We start from the raw sequence: 22,179 nt of genomic DNA on the forward strand, positions 1-22,179 counted from the left end.
ACAGATCACTTGAGTAGAAGTCCAATCCTAAATTCCGAAAACAAATGCGTAGGTAATGAACGTTTATTCGTTTGTCTCACGATAGAATCGCTTCAGTGAGATGTTGATTGCGACGTTCCGACTGCAATACTGCTAGGCTTCATCAAGCGATGAGGTCGATTGTTTACGCGTCGCTATGCATGCACGTTGGTTCGCTGTGATTGGTGCATTTCGATCCTCATTATTATTCCGACTAACAGATGATGTTTCCTCAGAGGTCCGCTTTGTAGTTGAACGGCTGTTATGCTTTCTCATCGTAGGTATCCATGCTTCAGGAATTTCAATTCCGCTATCTCTTTTGATGTTATTAGAATGAAGTCTTATTTGGATAGCCTCTTTGACCCTGCGTGTGTATCGGTGAGGGTCACGATCGATAAACTTGACTTGATTCCATAAAGGAATATGACCCGTTTCGTTTGAATGCTCCGAAACTGCGGAGGTTTGTGTATGAGCAAGCGTTATGTCTCTGTCGTGTTCTTTTATCCTGTCTTGCATCGCTCTCCCTGTTTCCCCTATAAATATGATTCGCGAGGCAGTAGTTTTCGGAGCTATGTTGTACACTGTTGTATATTGTACAATTAAAAATTGTGCTTATTGAGATGCCTTTCAATCAATGCAACAGGGAATATGTTTATTTACACTCAGCAGCTATTTTTTGCTTATACTAACACATCAATATGAACGAAATTCCCCGCAATAGGTAGAAAAGCTGCCTATAAAGACGTTTGAATGCGGTGAAGGTGCGTCGAGATTTGACCTTCCGTTATCATTTGAAGCTTGAGGCTGCAGATGCACTATCGAGGGTTGCGTTTAAAGAAATTATAGGGAAATCAAAACTTGCAATGTCAAGCACTGTAGCGAAATGAACGTTTCATTCTGTTGAACTGACTAAAGTTATATTTTAGACCATTATTTTAAAATAAAAACGTGTATATTATTTTTGCATATACATTGTATCCTGCGAAACCAAGAAAAAGGTAAAGGTAAAGCAACTTTATTTATACACGGTTTGTGTTTAAAGCTAGAAGCTTGTGGGGCCGTGTATATGAAACAAATACTGAACAAATATAATCTATTAAATAAACATAACATGGTTAAAAATCCCAACTGGCAGGAGGCAGACCAGTTGGCTATTTACAAGCATGACCGAGGATTTGAACTCGGGACGACCGAGAACAAATCCAGATAGTGGTCAGAACGGGACTTGAACCCGGGACCTACGGATTTCAAGTCCGGCGCTCTAACCACTCGGCCACGCTGCCTCCGTGAAACAGGAAACCCAGTGGAAATATTTCGACACTAGTTTGCCACTGATCCACACACTGGTCCCTGATTAAAATTCCGATTTTAGACAGGTGAATGGCAGAAATCGAAGTAGCTGATCGGCTTATCAGTCAAACTGAAGGAACTTGTCCTTGTCGATGCAATCGTTTTAAGGGTGCTCTTGTTTGTTTAAGATTTTTCAGTTTTTCTGCGAACTAGTAGCCTGCGTGGCCGGCGTTCAAAGGGGGAGGAGAGGGGAAGTTCTAGCGGTGGTCTCTTGCAACGTATATTATAACACCTCCATCCGATGTCTTTGAATGAGTGAGTTCAAATTTTCGGCCTTGTTTAGCCTCACACATTTTTCGGTAAATTTAAAATCCAGAGATAGCTGGTAACTCGGCTTATACGCGCACGACCCACGACGCACGACCCACGACGCACGACCCACGACCCACGACCCACGACCCACGACGCACGACTCACGACCCACGACGCACGCCAATTAGACAATCTCTAAAATCGGGCGCTTAATAATTAGCTATCTGTTTTGAGTTGAAAGGCAGGGTACAGTACAGTAAAAATCACTGGAAAAACAGTCACTTAAACCTATTCAGGCCGGGGGGGGGGGGGGGGGGCTTTTGAGGCCCGCGCTGACTTTGGACGCTTATAACTTTTTCAAGATTCAACCAAACGCTGCCAAATTTTGCGCGTTTATCTAAAATTTATCTCGTAAATCATTTGGTAGGATTAGTTATTGTGCCAGTAACTTGAAATCACCATGGCAACGTCATTTTGACAGGCTTGTTTTCCCAAATTTGAATTTTCGTGTTTCAATTTAATAATGAAAATCTGGAATGTTTTCAAGATTGCATTATTACCTAATGACATAATGGTCTCAATTTATAAAAATATATTTCACACAATACAAATAAACGATTCAACTAGACGTCTAGAAAATATAAACTTGTAACACTTAGCAAAGTGCAGCCTTTTCTCAATACTTAATAAAGGCGGGGGTTTTACCTGAAGACCAATTTTTCCAACGCTTTAGGTGGCTGACGCATTTCAGTATTTTCCAGCCCTTACACTTTAATGGAATAGTATACAACTCCTAATCAGGTAACTACTATTGTCAAGAAAATGATCACAACTTATTGACCAATGATTAGGTATTTGTTTCATACCATTACTGTAATAGCAACTGGTGAAGAATAGTAGTTCTGACCCAAAGTATAAGGGCTGGAAAACACTGAAAACCATTTCAGCCGCGTTTCAAGGAATCCAAAAAAGCTTTACTTATCCCATATATATTTGTTTTGCAGTATTTTGTTAATTTTTGGACGATTTTGGGGGATGTCTGGGAGGCGATAGTTTTTCTCAAAGGATTAGTAAAATTTAGACAAATAAGAAATATTGGAGATTTAATGTGATTTTAAAATTTGAATTTGAAGTTAAAAATTGGTGGACGGACACCAAACAGTCTCCTGACAGCCCGGAGTGCTCTTGCGAGGGGGTCAACTGTTTGGAGGTGTTTCCATTCTTTTCTTCAATCCCTTCTTTAAATCTCTTAATGTTCCATTCAAATTCAGGTAGAACCCCACCTTAAGTTTTGTTCTTGTGAGAAAACAACAGAAGTCAAAGGTTGCGTGATATAACCAAGAATGGATTTGAATTCTCCCTCCCTTTCCATCTCCTTAGCCTTTCACCCCCATCTGTCCCTCCCTTTCTACTCTCATTCAATTTAATGTTTGTTTACATTTCCTACCAATTCAGTATCGTACTAATCTGTGCCAAGCAATCAGATAATAACAGAAATTTGCCTTAATTTTGATCTCCCATACCAAGACCTTAGAGTATAAACCGCTAATAAAACAAAACACACTTGATAATAATTCTCTGAGGTTATACACCTTGCAGTATTAACGTACTAACGAACTTGATAACAAACCCCATTTCGTACTAAGGATTTTTACTGATCAACATAGAAAATAAGTTCACAATCATATGCATGTCACAATGGTTTACCTGTAACTTGTATACCGTATTGAACAATTCAGAACGAACCGACTTCTGCCCGCTACCATGATACCATGTTGATTAATTAGCTCGTTCGAAACCGTAGCAAAATCGTTAGAGACAGACAAAATACAGCCGTTTACTGGCAGTCTTTGAAAATCCTGAATTTCGTCAAAATGAGCCAAAATAAAGTTTTAAAATATCCTTTATCAATATGGTTCTTATTTTTTTATTAAATTCTATGAACTGCTTTTATGCAGTACTCTCCACAAAGATTTCAATTTCCTCAAAGTTTCGAGACAAATGGATACAAAATATTTCGTGCAGAATGTAATTTGATTAAGCGAATGTTTTCACGTCTATAAATACTTCAATCAGTGAAAGAAAAACCGTTTTGTTTTCATCGATGAGAACCACTTTCAAATAGTTAATGCATAAAAAATAACAATCAGATCAGAATGCAATAATTATTAATGTAAGGTCTCGCTATTATGTCTCGGCAGAGATACTTCTTTTTACCTCATGGTAATGAGGTATTAAAAATGACGATTTATTTCACTCATGGGCTCACTCACTCACTCCATTCCGATATAAAACCGCAATTAATTCATCATTAAACGGTAAACGTGCTGACAGAAAGGTCCGGTTTTCCCCTGCCTCCCCGCCCTTGTGTTCTGTTCATATATCTGGGGGGCGGGATAGAGGCCAAATGTTTGCTTGAGTGCAGAGATGAACATTCAAAATGGCATGTCAGGCCGAAATTCTCAAAGGTGGTTTTTCGTTCCTTTCGCTTCATCCTCGATCTAAATACACCTTTGTAGACCTTACAAACGAAGAGGAAATGTTCCAGAAAATACTCAAATGGAAAGAAATGGGCTTCAAAGCAAAGGTTGTTGAACCTGTTTGATCAGAAAGATCAGTTCATTTGGACAACGGAGAATCGATCAGGCGCAGGAAGAATGCAACTTTACCATCCTGGAGAAAAGGTACTAAGCGTTCCTTCCTCTGTTGTATTTTTGTACAAAACAAGCAAGATATATAAATGCACTTTAAGATTTCACCAATCGTTCGGAAGATGTTCGGTAAATGTGACACGACAAAGCACATGCTTTTCGTATTGAAGTGCCGAGAAGTGCTGTTATACACGCGCACATGACAAAGGACATGTTTTTCGTATTAAAGTGCTGAGAAGTGCTGTTATACACGCATATGACAAAGGATATTTTTTCGTGCTAAGACGTGCTGCTGTTCGTCTCTTTGCGGAGTAGATTTTTGGTCTGTTATTGATTTAAGTATGGATGTAGATACAGAAAATAAATTCAAGTAAAATGACAGGTGCGATGTCATTACAGTGTAAAAATGCCCTTTAATTTAATAAGAAAATATTAAATTACACTTTAATCACACAAAACTTGAAGAAATGTTTATTTTCAATGGAATGAAATATGAATTAATTGACACAACACTATGTCCGTAGTGTCTATCACGGACCAGTCAAGGAGTGAACTTGGAGTTTAAAAGGAAAAAAAAATATCAAGTTTCGGCTCAACTAGAGACAACAGCGCTACCTATTTACATCTTACAGAATAAGTATGATTGGCTGTTATTCATGCTGCTAAAAACACCTACCAACAAACTAACACTAAAAAATCTTTACAAAGGCAGTCACTTCAGAAACACACAAGTCATGTTTGTGTGAGTCACGGAGTGTGCGTGACATGAATTTCCTTCACCACGTCATCTTTTGCTTTAAGGTGGCTCCATAGGGTTTCTTGACCGCGCGAAGAATGGGTACGAAAGGGCGAGCTTGAAATGCCGGCAAATCAAAACAAACATGGCGGCTTCACGCGGGCGTGAAATTTTCGGCGAGAAAACGCGAGACTTGCTTCCTGCCAATGAAACAACACCCGTGCTTTCCTGTATTGGGCAGATAAAAGAGTTTACAACACCCTTAAAAGGTGTTTACAACATCCGCGGGGCTTCTGGCCGCCAGTTTGTAAAGTTCGTACGATCGAAAGCAAAAGAGAAAATAAAGAATAGTCTCCGCGATTGTGAGATACTTCGAGCAGAATTTCAGAGATTCTGCTACATAAAGGATTAAGGTATATCTCTAACTAACCTTTGGGTTAACAGATATTCGCACAAAAACCAACAACAACGGGGAACGCTCGTCTTTACACATCAACTCGTTCAACTCGTATGGTTCGAAAGTTCGCGCATGCTCAAATAGCGATCTTGGACAATTTCTATTCTGATGACGTAATAGTTATTCGGGCGAAAATAGAAAATTCCCCCTGGTATTTACTAGAGTTTCCTTCGGTGAAATTCCTTAAAATTTGGCATAGATGTGATACCTGTTTAACTGCTCTTTTTGCCGTTTTTTAAAAAAAATTTGTAAGCCAGTTTTTTTGCTTAGTCAAAAAAACACAAAATAATCAAAAACGCAAAAACGACCTGGACAACCCCTACTTTTTTTGTTTTTAAAAGTTATTTCTCATCAGATTCAATCCGTTGGGAGAATTTCAAAAATTTTCACCGAAGAAAATTAAAGAAATTTAAGATCAAAGCCATAAAAACACCAAAAAATAGGACTTTTTGAGTAGATGTAGCTCAAAAACAAAGGCCGTTATTTTAAAAAAGAATAATGTACGACATATTTTAATCCTTGTTTTTAATATTCGGCAGCTTTTATTTAACTAGTTTAAAAAATAACGCGAAAATGATCTCTTGATGGGTATCACTTGTGCGCGCGCCGTAATATCTCAAAACCCTATGGAGCCACCTTAAACAACATGTGTGGCTGGATAAAGCAGGGGCACCCAACGGAATATTTCGTTAAAAATATCTGTTCGGAAGACGATTTGAGATCTAGAATTTCGGAACATTCATTGTAAATTTTTTTGCTTGTCTGCCTGTCCTAGGATTTTCGAATATCTAAAAAATGGTAGAATTGTTCATTTTTAACGGATTTTTACTCTAAAAAGGTCACCTAGAATTTTCGGGAGCCCTTCTCTGGCTGGAATTTTTTCGAAAAGGTAAGTTTTGATCCCTATAACTTTCGGATCACTAGACTTTCAGCTAGGAAATCCGAACAGATAAAAAATTTTTAGGGGATAAAAACATGCCTAAACCTACCGTTTAAATACTAAAATACGTTGAACGGTGCTATCTTTAAGTGGTTTTGAACTATATTCTCGATGGGTGCCCCTGATAAAGGCCTGCTAACGCATCTAAATATTTATTTTGTTCCGAATGTTCAATAAAATATGGTCCACTTCACGCCAATAAAATGTAGACTAAGGCCATCCCGTTGTATTTCTCCGTTTAGCGTCGACCGACGAGCTTTTCGAAATATAAATAGAGCAATCTAACTGCACAAGTTATTCCCCTGGCGCGTTGACATATATCCCGTGCCTTGACACATTGTTGCTGTGCTTCCAATGTCCGTTTCGATTCCCAAAATAAACTCAAAAAAAAATATTCAACATGTTCTGGGTAATTTGTACAACTTGTACTCGCTCCGAGCCAAACACCTGACTTACACAAAAATAAATATTTCACACATACAGACCACAGAGTATTAGTAAATATTTACACGTCCAAGCGGTCTTTGCTTACCCTTTCGCAATGTGATTAATCAGTCCTAAGGATCAAAGGTTACACTAAAATATTTTGTGGTGAAAAAATAGAAATCGCGCTACGAAACCTGAGAGCACGGACCATCAATGCCGCAACTTCCATGGAAAAATTAAACATTCAAAGGCAACCAAAGTGCCATGTTTGAACGCTTATTTGAAAAAACCCCGGGGGGGGGGTACTCCCTATAATGGCCTATACGGGGAGGCTCCGCCCGAAAGGGGTACCTTTTTTAGGCTTCAGGTATATAAAAGGGTAGGGATTTCACAAGTTTAGGTATATGAAAGGGTATGGAAATCTGTCATTTAGGTTTTTGAAAGGACCTTTAATTAAAAAATTTCGAACAAATGAAATTTATGGCTGTATTATTTCAATTTATGAAGCGCTACTTGAAAATGACAAAAAAAAAAACATCATGTTTTAAGTCTATACCATGACTTTCAGGTATATGAAAGGGGTACCTTTTTTCATGAAAAGGTATACGAAAGGGGTACAATTTCTGGCAAAATGGTATATAAAAGGGCAAGGGGTAAGAGCTCGGGGCGGAGCCTCCCCGTACAAAACTTTCTTGGGTACCCCCCCCCCCCCCGGGGGGAAAACCTATCAATGACCCATTGACGCAAGAAAACATTCAAAGGCAAATTAAGTGAGATTGTGACATTATTGATGGCAGCTATAAGCTACATGCAGTTACGCTCAAATTATAAAAAGTATTATTGCGCTTGCCGTGTGACGTGTTTTAGTTAACACGACATCCACAGCACGTTTTTGTTTCGTGTCACGTCATCTCGTGTCACGTTAGTATTGAACACTAGTAATAAAGTGAAATTGCGTTACATTATTGGACGCTTATTTCTTTGGAAAAAAATGCGAAGGTCGGCACTTCATCGAATTACCATGAGGTTGCTCGAAGAGCCTTTGATTTGCAATTCAAATGTATGCAAATTTCGTGTAAAATGTAATTCGATTCCATTTTCTTGTTTACAAACTCTTTCTTAAGAAAGTTGTATTTTCGTGAATAAAACCCATTGTCCTGTTTTGTTTTCCTGATCATGTTTGTCTGTGATTTTTACAAAACATGTGGTCTTTTTTTTCGGAACTTTAAGTTGTACAAAAATTCCTATTTTGAACACAGATGTCACTTCCGGAATTTCTCATCTAAAATTCAATTGGTATTTAATTATAATTATTCGAAGTTTTCATTTTCAAGTCATCTTTTCATTCAATAGCTTTACTGATCTCGTAAAAAATTCCATTCAAGTTCACACCAATACTGTACATTACCAATGTTTTGCTGACGTCTTGAGAAGTGTCTTACTAACGTCACTAGTCAAATCTAAAATATATCCAAACCAAGTTGTGCAAACATTCTACTCTTTGTGACAGGTGACTTTGACGCCCAATCGCATACTCCTTGCTAAATATATAAAAAATAGTTTTAAAGTGGAGTCCGCCTCAAAAAAATGTACCGCCAGATCACACTGCTATTTGTAGAAACCAGCAAAGCGTCTAGTTTCAAAGTTTCCCACAAAAACATTGCGTGACATGAATGACGTTACCCCTTTTATTTACAAAAATAGCTTCAACTTGTCAAAGCAACTACAGTTTCACAATGGTGATTATTAGTACTTTACCCCTTAAGCTTTTTTTCTCTTTCCTCACGCCGAAGCAAAGAAGAGAACCAGATTGCAGATTAGCCCAAAAGTCGACCCAGTGTTCCTACAACGATTTACTGTCAAAACTGAAATGAAACCGATTGGCCCAGGCTATCCCCGTCATTTTTAGCCGACAGGAGACTATCGTCTAGGACGACCAAAGGGTAAACTATAAATCGGCCACGCCCGATTAAAAACACCCAAGAGATAAATGATAGGTACAGAAAAGCAAAACCAACACGGATACAGTCCTTGATTTTGACATCTAACTGTGTGCAGCAAATGATCCTTATTCAAAGTTTATCAAATTGTCTCAATCAAAATTATTATTCTTAATCAAAGATTCTTATATCTAATTCATACAGAAATGTGAACGATGAAAAATGCAACATAATGCAGTGTTGGGACCGTAGCTATAGCTGCAGTCTCGTTGAAGAAAAAGAAATAAAAAAATTTACCCATGCCTAAGAAAAAATTATTATCTTAATAATTGAATTGTAAAATGGAAAAACAAACGATAAAGCAAATTGGTTTTCTTTATTATGAGCAACAGGCAGTGAAACACACCCTATTTCTTAATTTCTCATTAAAAGCCATTTCCACGTTATCCAGGTTCATAAACACAGCCTCGCTCTTCTCGTGATTGAGGGTTTCAATGGGGTGGTGGCTTTTACGGTTAACGGTTAAAATTTTGGCTTTTTTACGGCTAACGGTTAATTTATTTCCATAACAGTTAACAGAAATTAAAAGATAATTAAAAAAAAATTAATTTCCAATATCGAAAAACATAATTTAGGTCTCTGGGCCATTCTGGGACGATGAAGTGAACTAGTTTGGTTTATTTATAATTACTGACCGATTTTTTACGGTTGACATATTTTACGGCTAGCGCTTAAAATTTTCCAATTTTTACGCCAAACGGCTAAATTTTTGGCCGTTTTACGACTAACGGTTAACCCCATTGAGACCCTCATGATTGTCAAAAAGCATTTCTGACAGTTTCTTTGCTCAAGTCGCTACAATGTGTGCCTTGCAATTAAGAACAAGACTCTATGGACTATTCATCAATTAAAAAGCGTGATCAGAAACACGAAAGTTTCAGGTTTCTGTCTCACTGTGCGGGTCTTTGTTCCCTTCAAGACACAGCCCAGTCGCCGTGTTAACTAGAGGGTAAGTGATTTAGTTTAACGTGTTTAGATTTTTCGATAAAAATCACCAATACCATACAAAATGTGTTAAAAGCGCACAATCTTAAGCATTTGAGACAAAAAATTTACGACTTTCTATTTTTCAGGCGTTATTATTTAACACAGCTTCTTCATATAGGTAAATATCGTATCCACACAAAAAGCCGGTTTATCTGTTTTCTTTATTAACGCAGTTATTGTTGAATTGAGAATGAGACTAAAATCATGGTTTTTCTAAAAGGGACTTAAATCATGTTCTTTCCAAAAATGTCGATTCGAGTTATATTGTCTAATTAACGCTTCTCTAAGTGATACATAGATACCAGACGGATCATTTTAGTAAGAGTATTTCCGAAGCCTTTTTATCCAGTCAGAGTATCCCTAGTGGGATATCACGTCGAACCTTAAGCTTTTATATCGAAAATAATAACACCTGTTGTTTTCAGAGGTAAAAATGTTGTTCTGGGTAAACGCCAGCCATTTTCGGAATAACAGCTCGTAAATAAGTGTAATAATAAGTTTCTGCCACTTTAATATTGGCTAACAAATACGAAAAGATTTGGAGCGTTAATACACAAACATGCCTTGGGGAGGTTCAAATCGATACCGTACTGACAGACAATACAACGACATCCCAAGTATTTTGACTGAATTTCCTCGTTGAGTGCTCGTGCTGATAGTTTATAATAAAAAGTATTGTTTTTTCTTCGATTAGAATTTATTCATACCTTGGGACCTCAAGACCCAATTATTGGGACCTGGCTTAGCTTCATTCCTTTTTCGCTAAGTGAAATTGTAAAAAAAATTATTTTTGTTGGTCGGTGACGCGGTGTCCAAATGGCTTAACCTACTTCTCCACTGGTCGGGGTTCGAGCCCTTGCCGGCGCGGGATCATTGTTTTGTGTTCTTAGCAATACATTTCACTGTCACAGTGAATCTCGATCTCCACCAGGAGTAACCAGGAGTATAAAAAGGTATCGACAAATTGTTTGGGAAACCTCACAGAATGCTGGGGAGTAACTTAACTTGCAATGGACTAGCAAGGGCAGTTGCAATAATCCAAGCTGCTTCATGCTACAGAAACCGAACTTGAGGAGCCGCGAGCTATGAGCAAGTTGGGCTTTAAAAAAATAAGGTTTCACTTCAACAAAATGATCCTCGCGTGAACCTCACTTTGAACAAATAAAAAGAAACACATAGCAAAACATATATTTTACTTTAATTCTTACTTATGAATGAAAATCTCATATAATCTTAGCTGACAGCGTAAGGAAGATCTTTTCACCTTTATCCGTTTAGTTTGCTTCTCCTTCTCCGTCAGCTATCTCTGAAAATACAGAAATAATCAATCAATTTTAAGGGGAAAAAAATAAAAATATCATCGCTTTAGATTTAGGAAAGTTGTAAACCAATCTCTGTTTCGAAAACAAGAGAAACTAGGCTAAAATAAGAAAAGGAAACACACATATATTCGAGAAGACATAAATACGAGCATGGGCGATAAATGATAGGCGTAGAAAATAGGACCCGACAGCTACAGTCCTTGATTATGAAATGACTGATTTTTTATCAAAGCATTTCTGAATAAATCCTATTCGTACGAGAATATGAACAACGAACAATGAAACACTATTCAGTATTAGCATAACCACACTGACCTACTATTGGTAATCGCGCAATCTGATTGGCTACACAGGTGCCTACTATCGATCCGTAGAAGGCTCTCGGAGCGCGCGCGTTGTCTTCGCTAAATTTTATCAATCAAAACCTTCAATAAATCTATTCTAGCGATATTCTGAGTTTAATAGATCGGTCAGTGGGTTATGCTAACACAATTAGACGGCTCGCTCTCGGTTTCTACCGGCTTTTGATAGTTGGCTCGGGGCTTCGCCCCTCGCCAACTATCAGCCGGTAGAAACCTCGAGCTTGCCGTCTAATTGTTAATTAGAACCATAGATATAGCTATAGTCCAGTTGAAGAAAAAAATAAAAAATGTTTCCCTTGCCTAAGCAAAAAATATAATTAATTTGATAATCGTATCTCATCACTATTCTTTTATTCTTTATCGCATTTTAAAATGGAAAAAACAAATGAGAAAGCGAACTTGGTTTTCTTTGTTAAAATCAACAGACAGTGAAACACACCCTATTTTTTGAATTTCTCATTAAAAGCCATTTTCAAGTTATCCAGGTTCATAAACACAGCCTCGCTGTTCTCATGGTTGTCCAAAAGAGTTTCTGACAGTTTCTTTGCTCAAGTCGCGACAATGTGTAACTTGCAATTAAGAACAAGACTCTATTGACTATTCTAAACTTAAAAAACGTGATCAGTGCACGCACAGCAAGAACAAACGGTTTCATCGTTTTTCGAGAAAAATGCAAAATGATACGAAGATCTTTTTTCTTCGGGCATGACATTTTACTCTCACAGTGCCTTTTTCCCACATAAGTATAAATGGATACTGGCGAACGGTTGAGGCAACCTGACATAATGCAATTTTCTAAGTTATCCAGGTTCATTAGCACAGCCTCGCTGTTCTCGTGGTTGTCTAAAACGGTTTCTGACAGTTTCTTTGCTCAAGTCGCTACAATGTGTAACTTGCAATTAGGAACAGGACTCTATTTACTATTCAATTCTCTAAAAGTGTGGTCAGAGACACGCAAAGCAAGATTAAATTGTCCAGTTGAACAAATAGACCACTCTATGCCACGAGATGCTCAGTAAACAAGCAAGAGTCGGATAAATAATAAGCAATATTTTCACTCTCATCAGTTTTAATTTGAACAGCAACAGGTACGTATTGGAAAGACTAACGTTTCACTCCACCACTTCTTTTAAATCTTAATTGAATTTGATGTTGAGATTGCAGTCGATTATTTTCTTCTGTTCCAGTGTAAATCTTTCTTTCCAAAAAGACACCACCCAGTTGACGTGTTGAAAGGTTAGTGATTTTGTTTCACGTCTTTAAATGTTTCGATAAAAATCAGCAAATACCATACATGATGTGTTGTAAGTGCCCAAGCCTCAGTATGCATTTGGGACTAAGAGAATCTCATTTTTTAAGCCTCATTAAGTCCCTTCAAGTTTGATTGTACTTGTTAGTGAATGCTGTTAAATTTTGAAATTGCTGACTCGACTCCTTTAAAAGTTTATGATTTTCTGTTTTTCAGACATAATAATTAATCACAGGTTCTTCGTGTAGGTGAATATTGTCAAATTGTATCCACACAAAAAGCCGGTTTATATGTTTCCTTTATCAACTTAGGTCGTGTTAAATACAGAATGAGACTAAAATCATCGTTTTGCTAAATGAGACTAAAATCATGTTCTTGCTAAAAAAAGAAGATTATCCTCTCAGATTTTCTTTACTGTTATTTTACCGCGAACCTTCCTTTTATGGGAAATATAATATCAGTTGTTTTCGAAGCGGTAAAAATTATGTTATGGGTACAAGAAAACGCTACCATTTTCCGAAAGGCAACAACAGCTTGCAAATTTGGGTACTAACATTTTATTCTCTAAAAGTTTCTGCCACTCTAATATTTTGCTAGCAAATCCGAAAAGATTAAACTGTCACAAATATGCTTTAAAGCTTACACAAATATGCCTTGTCCTAAGGGTTATCGTTATGCAATATAACGATATCCCAAGTCGAGGGTCTGAATGGGGGTACCTTGATAACACTTAACACTTAATTTTTGGCTCTGTAACATGGAACAGCTACTTTTAGGCATTTTAACACTAACAGTAGAAACATCCACTGTAACAATAAATTTTATCCAGAATGAAACAAAAACGGCTCCAAAAAGACCAATATTATTTTGTTTAGTATATCAAGACGTTTTCAGCAATTTTCCGACGATTTCCGATCATTTCGGAGTTTCCGAAGACTTTCAAAGGTTTCCGAAAACTAACGAAGATATCCGGAGACTACCGAAGATGTCCGAAGACTACCGAAGGTTTTCGAGGAAAAAAACGAAAATTTTCTCTTAGTTGATGAGTGATTTTATTCCCGTTTTTACAAGTGCAGATGCTAATGCTAAGTCTTTTTCATGAAAATCCACCCAAACACTTAACAGTATTTTCTCCGGAAACAGTAAACATTAAAAAATTGGCCAATGTAACATTAAACACTAAAAATTATGGGCAAATAACACTAAACACTAAACCCCATTTAGACCCTCCAAGTCTTATGACTGAATTTTTTCCCTCCTTGAGTGCTCGTACTGATAGTTTAAAAAGTGCTTCTTAAATTAATATTAGAAATTATTCTTTTTTGGGGACCTATAGACCAAATTGTTGAAAATTGGAAATTGCAGTTGAACAAAATAGTCCACTTTTTTGTCACGAGATGCTCAGTAAACAATACATTACATAAAGCAAGAAAAAAGTTGGATAAATAATAACCAATATTTTCACTCTGATCAGTTTTAATATGAACAGCGACAGGTAAATATTGGAGAGGTTAACGCTTCTTGTTGCGCCGATTCTTTTGATTCTTCATTGGGTTTTATGTTGATGTTGATGTTGATGTTGGTGTCGATTGTTTTCTTCTGCTCCACTGTGTGCTCCACTGTGTGCCGGACTGTGTAAGTGTAGAAACAATTTAAAAATTTATATTAGGTTATACTTTTATTTTATAATTTTATTTTTTAATTTATAATTTTATTTTATTTATATGAGGTTATACTTTTAAGGTTAATTGCACTTATTGATCAATGCTGCTAAATACTGGGAATGTTTTATACACAGGTACTTTATATAAGTGAATTTCTCATCCACACAACATGCGGCTCTATCCAAGTGCTGAAAACATCTATGAATTTTGCAGAGAAACTTAAACAAATTTTATAGCGTAGAAATTACAATTTGTGGACATTATCTTTGTTCCCTTTACCCACAGATCCAAAGAAATCAAAGGCTCAAAACTCGCTGATCATCATGTTATGTTTGCTGATTTTATCCCTGATTACCTTGTGCTCTGCAGCGGACAACCACTGCACTAACAAAGTGAGTTAATTTGCTTTTAGACAACAGTCCAGTATTTACAGTTTAGTTTCTTCATACGCTGTACTTGACTGCACTTTTCAAGCACATGCTTGAAAATTTTTCCAACGAGGCATCGTGACCTCAGCCATCATTAATTCAATAATTCATTTTAAACTTGTCACCCTTTGTCTTTGCTGTTTTTTTTTCACAAAAGCTTTCTCTGTTAGAAACATCGTCAGATATAAAGGTAATGTAATAGGTATAATAGCTACAGAATTGTGAATTGTTAGTTTCATAGCCAGATAGAAACGAACAACTTGTTCTGTATAATGTCTGTTACAGACCCAACAAGTGTGTTGCGGTGGACACCCAGGAATAAATGGTATTCCCGGTATGCATGGCATGCCGGGATCCCCTGGCCGTAACGGATGCGATGGACGTGACGGAGCTAAAGGAGACCGGGGAAGTCTAGGGAGGACTGGACCCCAGGGGCCTGCTGGTGCGGAAGGGAAGAAAGGAGAGAAGGGAGAACCTGGTGTCCAGGGCCCCGCCGGCCAAAAGGGAGAAAGAGGGGAGAAAGGTGACAGTGGAACTCCAGGAACACCTCAGCTTTCCTCGCACATGAACTGGAAAGAATGTACATGGACAAATGAAGATGGAAAAGACCAAGGCCTGATCAAGGTATGTGTTTATTTTCAGTATCTTAATAACCCATTAGCCTGCGTAGCAGGGATAAAAAGGGGGATGGGGCAGTGGGAGAATTGATAGAATTCTAGGAGTGAACACAAAGGAGGGGGTTGGGCATAACCGCGTATAGCATTAAAAGAACATGTTAATAATGTGTAATAACCGCATTTATCACTTGTCTGTAAATATTAAACATTTTAACGCTGCACAGAGCATTGATGTCCCTAGATAGAGCTTGTGACTTTCGCATCTGTATCCTCCATCTGCTTTCATATTTTCTCATTTTAAGTACGTTGTTCGATATTCATTCAAATATCTACACTAACATTATTTTGCTGTTTTATTTTCTCACTCATTCATTTCTATAAATTCTTGATTCATTCATTCTAAGGTTGATGTAAGGTACATATATTTAAGTGAGAACGAGAGGATTAAGTACCTACTTAGAGCTGACAATGAACATACATCAAAAGTAGTAGGTAAATATATACATTCAATGTTTCAAAAAAGGAAAGAGCTTCTAAACTTACAAGCACAATGAACATTATAATTTATTTAATTTTTACATATATTGACATTATGAATTGTATAAGAATCAAATTTTTGTTATTTCTTAAATGTATTAGTAAATGTTAAAACCTTTGTTGTAAACAGACCAATACCTCCCTTTGGAGAGTAAGGCGCAATAAAGAAAAACTATTACTATTATTACTATTCATTCATTCATTCATTCATTCATTCATTCATTCATTCATTCATTCATTCATTCATTCATTCATTCATTCATTCATTCATTCATTCATTCATTCATTCATTCATTCATCCATTCATTTATTCATCGGTTCGTTCCTTCGTGTGTTCTTTGGTTAATTCGCCCATTCGTTCGTTCGTTCGCTTGTTCATTCTTTCATTCACTTAATTCGTTTTTCGTTCATTTATGGAAGTTTAAATCTGTTGAATGAACATAACACTCTGAAAAACAAAACCCGGCCGCTGCGCCCTCCTCCCCTCCTGATTGGAGATTATTTTTGTAGTGGTATTAGTCATAATTTATAACTATCATTTTCATTATAGAATTGTGAATTTGTAAAGAACTTCACGGATACTGCCCTCCATGTTTACTTTGCCGGTAACCTCAGGATTGCCAGCTGTGACATCTGCTGCAACCGTTGGTATTTCACCTTCAATGGCGTCGAGTGCGGCTCTCCTGGACCCATTGATGGTGCGTTCTACATGAAAACCGGCAAGAACCACAACCTTCACCGTCACCGCCACATTGAAGGTCACTGTAATAACATTCACAAGGGAAAGGTGCGAGTGGGATTCTGGGTTGGAAAGTGTACCACCGGCCAGAATCTTGCTGACGCGTACACCACTTGGGGATCGCTGTCCCGGATCTTTGTTGAAGAGGTGCCAAAAGCGCAGCAGTAAACCGTCAAAACTGATTACTGGATTTTTCACTAAAATAGTTTTAATTACAATACTGAACAGCAGAAACGGTGTTAATTTAAAGATAAACTAGACGTATATGAAAAAACGCATGGCTTACTGATGACCTATAAATTATTACATTAACAAATTGGAAAGTTCTGTATCAGTTAAAGATAAATAAAGTCCAGGAACATTATCAAAGAGCTTCCTTGCATGAAATGCAAATGGCTTTAGACGTCCTCGTTGTACATCTTTAAAGTATTCATCAAGATAGCATGGTTGGTTCTGAATTTCCAAGACGGCCGCAAGAAAGCTGTCATCAATGTTAAAAAAGCGATTCATACCGCGATTTTTGGCAGTCTGAACAGTTGGCGCAAAACGCAGTTAACTCTGCAAAAGTCGGGGAGGCAAAAGTTTTAATGAACGGCTGAAAGAGCTCCTGGGAAACGAATCTCTCCAGACCATTTCCAAACGGCTCTGCGAACACACGAAAGTGACCCCTAAAGTTACTGCTTGCCAATTGATTCTGCTCAATCAGGAGCCAGCATTCGCAGAACCTTTAATGAAATGGTCTGTACAGACTTGTTTCCCGGGGGCTCTTTCCGCTCTTCTTTAAAAATTTCGCCGCTTCTAGTTTTTTCCGCGTCTACTTCGTTTCGCCCAGACTAATTGCCCCTGGGCCTCCGAGGATGGTTAAAATTCTTCATTTTCGATTTCACTTTTTTCATGATATGGTAAAAAACTGCAAAAATTTATGAAATTAGTTCAAAAAATTAATAAAACGGAAAAATGCACAAATACTGCAAAATTCCTGAAAATTGTTATTCTCTTTGGAAGGAGAAAAATTCCATGCAAATTTGGGCAAAACGTTGTTAAGGACAACTGGCATGTAACCGTCATGAATCGAGAACAAAATCATTGAATCAATAGATCATTGAATAGCTTCACCTCCCTTCCCTCCTTTTGGTACATGCAGATCGATTAAAATTGGTGTTTATTGTTATTCAAACTGTCATTCACGAATAAAGTTGATCTTTGATCTATGTCCGAAACACGTAGTTAGCGTTACGCATTGCGTTACACGTAGAGTTTACACATCTGCTCACGCGCTTAGCTTCGATTTAATTGATAGCTGAGGCATGTGCTGGAGGGGGAGAGAATGTTCTAGATGTTGATTGTTAAACGTAAAGAGAAAGCACGAGTGTGTCAAAAGATTGTTAGTTGTACCAAGATTGTGAAGTTAGCTCGGGGGGGGGGGGGGGGTAACTCCCATTAAATTCGGATAGGGGTGTGCCGCGAAGGTTCTTAAACCCTGACCCTATTAAAGGATAAAGAAAGGAGAAATTTGATACCTTTTAAAAGCCCAAAACCGAAAAAATGTCACCCTATTCAAGGGGAGGAGAAGCGTTCCGTGACGACCCAAATAACGGCTAACCGCGCACGGCAAAATGCAAATCTTTATAAAATCGCTTTACTTATACTTGAACCGAAAGTTCAGTTTTAAATTACCCTTTTTTTTTCGTTTAGCTGGGGGTTTATTTTAGCTGATAGAATTTAGGTACCCTATCTAAGGATCACACCGGGAACACATTGCCAAAAGAAGCAAAAGTGATACCCTATACCCTATTTAAGGACCGAGAACCTAAAAAACCATACCCTATCCCGCGGCACATACCTATATAGCCAACATATGGGAGTACCCCCACCCCCTCCACCCCGGGGGAAGTAAGACAATCCTCAGATTGAAGGAAGTTATTAAAGATTGTGAAGTCCTAAGATGTGAGGATTTCTATTAATATAATTCTATCAATAATGATTTCACGCACAAGACAGCAAAACCGAAGAGACATTTCATTGCGAAACAAAAGAGCGACAAAATAAACGGTTTATCGCTCACAAGTATAACAATTAAAATTTAACGCACATTGTACATTAATTTCAAAATTAAGGTGGTTTTTTTTAACCTCGTCGAAGGGAAAAATATTAAAATTTTCCCCACCTGCGAAGTATCGTCATGCTAGCAAGAAAAAAAATAACAATTCAGAATTAACAGATCAAAATAGGTGACTGTGCTTTTACTTTGAACAAGAGACAATGTTGAGTCGCATTTATAAAAAAACAGCCTTTTTTCTTTATTTATCAATTAAAGCCATTTTTCAAGTTCTCCGGGTTTATTAACACAGGCTTCATGTAAGTTGCAAGGTTCTATGGACTATTCAACTATTAACCCTCGGACGTACAAGGAAGGGGGGGGGGTGGATGCCACCCCCCCCCCCCCATAAGGTTTTTTCCGAATTTTGAAAAGAGGATTTAATCTACAATGCTGAAACTTTCAGTAGCTGTTCATTCATCCTTTACGGAAATTTTGATATGTCAACCATGTGTCGAGGATATTTGACGTTGCCATGGCAACGTCATAAATACAGGCAGGTCTTGCCAAAAATCGTCATTTTTAACATTTTTCTTTATTTTTCCCATTTTTTTTAAACAGAAGTGCAAGATTTGTTTATTTTTACATTAAATGAGCATTCTGGCTTGATTTTGCATAAATTTCCGTTATTTTGTGACTTTCTAAGAAAATGTTGAAATCCAAGATGGCGGATCCAAGATGGCGGCTCTTATGACGTCACGTGACGTCATATGACGTCACAGCCAATTAAAATTATGTCATCTTGTAGAGTAAGCTAAGGGCTTTCTTATCAGTGTAAAATAATCTCGCTACGCCTTAATATAACGAAAACTCCGGGGAGGGGTTCCATCCACCCCCTCCCTTGTACGATGGTGGGGGTGTGAGTTTGCTTGTACGTCCGAGGGTTAAAAAGCCTTATCAGGATCACACACACACAAAAAAAGAATAAACAGTTTCATCTCATTGGACAAATTAAATCGACAGCTTAATACTTTGTACTAGCCGTGAATAGCATTTCTCAACTACATTCTCGCGAAAAGCTCACTAAACAAACAAGAAGAAATTTCAAAATAAAATAAAAACTAGCACTCATATATTTACCCCGGCCAGTTTTAATTTGAACAGCGACAAGTAAGCATTGAAAAGGTTGAAGCTTCTATTGCGCCGATTCTTTTTATTCTTCATCATTTGGTTTTGATGCTGATGTTGGCGTCGAATGTTTTCTCCTGTTCCATCGGCGCGCGTAGGTCTTTGTTTCCTTAAGTTTAACGCGTTCGGGTGTTGCGATAAAAAAAATACCAATATTCCAAAAACTGACTCCACGATATTCAAAACGCGCCCAACCTTAAGGATTTGAAACTATTAAGTGAGTGCTTCTTTATACTAGAATTGCTTTCAATACATGTACATGCAAAGACACCATAAGTGGCTTCATCAAAGTGTTAATTTTAACATCAGTTTATTTTGCCCCTTATACATTAGAATCGATTGGTTTTCTTTATAGACACAGGTGTTGCTAAAATTTACAATGGGGCTAAAAATTATGTTTGTTTAATTAACATTTGTTCAACTGATAGTTTAACCCTTAATATGCTAAGTCCGGATTATTCCGGGATTTGGAGAAATGGCCATTCAAACACTTATGACGACACCAATTTACACGTCAGCAGATGTTTGTGACGTGCAACTTATAGAGTTTGGATAGATCTTTCCACAGGAGTGTCCATCTTGAACATGGACTGCATTCCGACAGAGCTAGTCCAAATTTTGGCTTATGCGCATGCGCCAATGTAAAAAGGTGTACATTTTTACATGGAAATGTCATCAAAAACTTAATGCAGTGTCCGAAAGTGCATTCTAGCAAAGTTTAGAGAAATTTAGGACCGTAGAGCCAAGAAAATCGATTAACGGTTAAAAAAACGCGTTTTTTGGAGTAATTTCAGCATATTAAGGATTAAGAGAACAGGTCAAATGTCTTCCTATTGCGCTTTTTTCATGTAATTGCAATTTATGGAGCAAAAGCAATCCAAATCGAGCAAAATTTCGCATGATTTAGGATTTTAGGTATTTTAGCTTAACCCTTAATATGCTAAGTCCGGATTATTCCGGGATTTGGAGGAATGGCCATTCAACCACTTATGACGTCACCAATTTACACGTCAGCAGATGTTTGTGACGTGCAACGTATAGAGTTTGGATAGATCTTTCCACAGGAGTGTCCATCTTGAATATTGACTGCTTCCGACAGAGCTAATCGAAAGAAACGTGATCAGTTTTTGGTGCAGTGTCCGAAAGTGCATTCTAGCCTAGTAATACCCGTACTAGATCATGCTCTCCTTTCCAGGGTTTTCCACTGATTAAGATCAAACCTTTTCAGGCCAGTAGAAGGCGTGCACAGAGTAAAACATAGAGAGAAGAAGAAAGCAGAGAAAAACGATAAGGAAAGGAGCAAGGAAAAAAATCGGAACGGTTCAGCAAAAAAAAAAAAAAATGTCCAGATTTTGGCTTATGCGCATGCGCCAAAGTAAAAGTTGTACATTTTTACATGGAAATGTCATCAAAAAAACTTAATGCAGTGTCAGAAAGTGCATTCTAGCAAAGTTTAGAGAAATTTAGGACCGTAGAGCCAAGAAAATCGATTAACGGTTAAAAAAACGCGTTTTTTGGAGTAATTTCAGCATATTAAGGGTTAATAAGCCTTTGTTCAATTAATAATTATTCTTTTCTTGAGCCACAATGACGAACTGTTGCGTATTCGCTTAGATTTATTTCCATTTTTCTGAAAAGCGCGTCCTATTATTTTTCACCCTATAAAAAAGTTTTCTCCATCGCAAATTAACTAATGACTGTTCGCGTGACTTTAAGTCGAGTAATAGCAAGTTGTAATGCTCTCTATAGCCATAGTTAATAGAGGGAAATGGTTAGGAATCCCGTCAAAGTTCTTTGTTGTATGTTTTTGTTCGCTATTTTGGGGGTTGACCCTGCACAAAACCTGACAAAATACAATTGGTGGTTACGTGTGTTCATGTAACTAACCAATAAAAACATTTAAATTACGTAATTCATGCATAGTGTATGAGCGCAAAACAAAAGATGTGCAGGGTCGTGGACCTTCCAACATAAATCTTGGCCTCTTTGTTTGCTCCTTTGATGTTTGCCGGGCTTCCTAACCATTTCCCTATATTAACTATGCTATAGCTAATGAGGCCGGTTGAGGTTTTCGATAATTTTACAGGAACTGCTGCTGCATAATTCGATAACTATGTATACTCTAAATTCAGTGAAAATCAACCCATCAAATAAAGACCCAGTGCAACAAATCCAGCATATACGCAGATGGAAATATACAATGCAATGTAGTTAAATG

At 37.5% G+C, this 22,179-nt stretch overlaps 2 protein-coding genes and 1 long non-coding RNA gene across 3 annotated transcripts in view; 2 read left to right on the forward strand and 1 right to left on the reverse strand.

The window, feature by feature from the left end:
• Positions 1–22,179, reverse strand: part of LOC144651780 (uncharacterized) — a 116,430-nt gene that overhangs the window by 42,790 nt on the left and 51,461 nt on the right. The gene's annotated exons all lie outside the window — the stretch shown is intronic.
• LOC144652026 (uncharacterized) overlaps positions 1–22,179 on the forward strand; it is a 98,043-nt gene that overhangs the window by 34,496 nt on the left and 41,368 nt on the right. The gene's annotated exons all lie outside the window — the stretch shown is intronic.
• LOC144651880 (collagen triple helix repeat-containing protein 1-like) lies at positions 12,579–17,089 on the forward strand. Its single transcript, XM_078511929.1, has 5 exons — positions 12,579–12,589; positions 12,689–12,737; positions 14,700–14,806; positions 15,128–15,466; positions 16,547–17,089. Exons 3-5 carry the CDS (start codon positions 14,738–14,740, stop codon positions 16,901–16,903), a joined length of 765 nt encoding a protein of 254 aa, XP_078368055.1. The 5' UTR covers positions 12,579–12,589; positions 12,689–12,737; positions 14,700–14,737; the 3' UTR covers positions 16,904–17,089.

The sequence above is a fragment of the Oculina patagonica genome, chromosome 4 (genome assembly GCF_052425735.1).
Source record: "Oculina patagonica isolate OP01 chromosome 4, crgOcupat, whole genome shotgun sequence".
NCBI lineage: Eukaryota > Metazoa > Cnidaria > Anthozoa > Scleractinia > Oculinidae > Oculina > Oculina patagonica.

What these genes read in the sequence shown, in the direction of transcription:
- LOC144651880 (XM_078511929.1), top strand. Translation starts at nt 14,738, where the DNA reads ATGTTATGTTTGCTGATTTTATCCCTGATTACCTTGTGCTCTGCAGCG. An exon ending in ACAACCACTGCACTAACAAA is followed by an intron (nt 14,807 to 15,127) that starts GTGAGTTAATTT and finishes TGTCTGTTACAG; the next exon opens with ACCCAACAAGTGTGTTGCGG. An exon ending in AAGACCAAGGCCTGATCAAG is followed by an intron (nt 15,467 to 16,546) that starts GTATGTGTTTAT and finishes TTTTCATTATAG; the next exon opens with AATTGTGAATTTGTAAAGAA.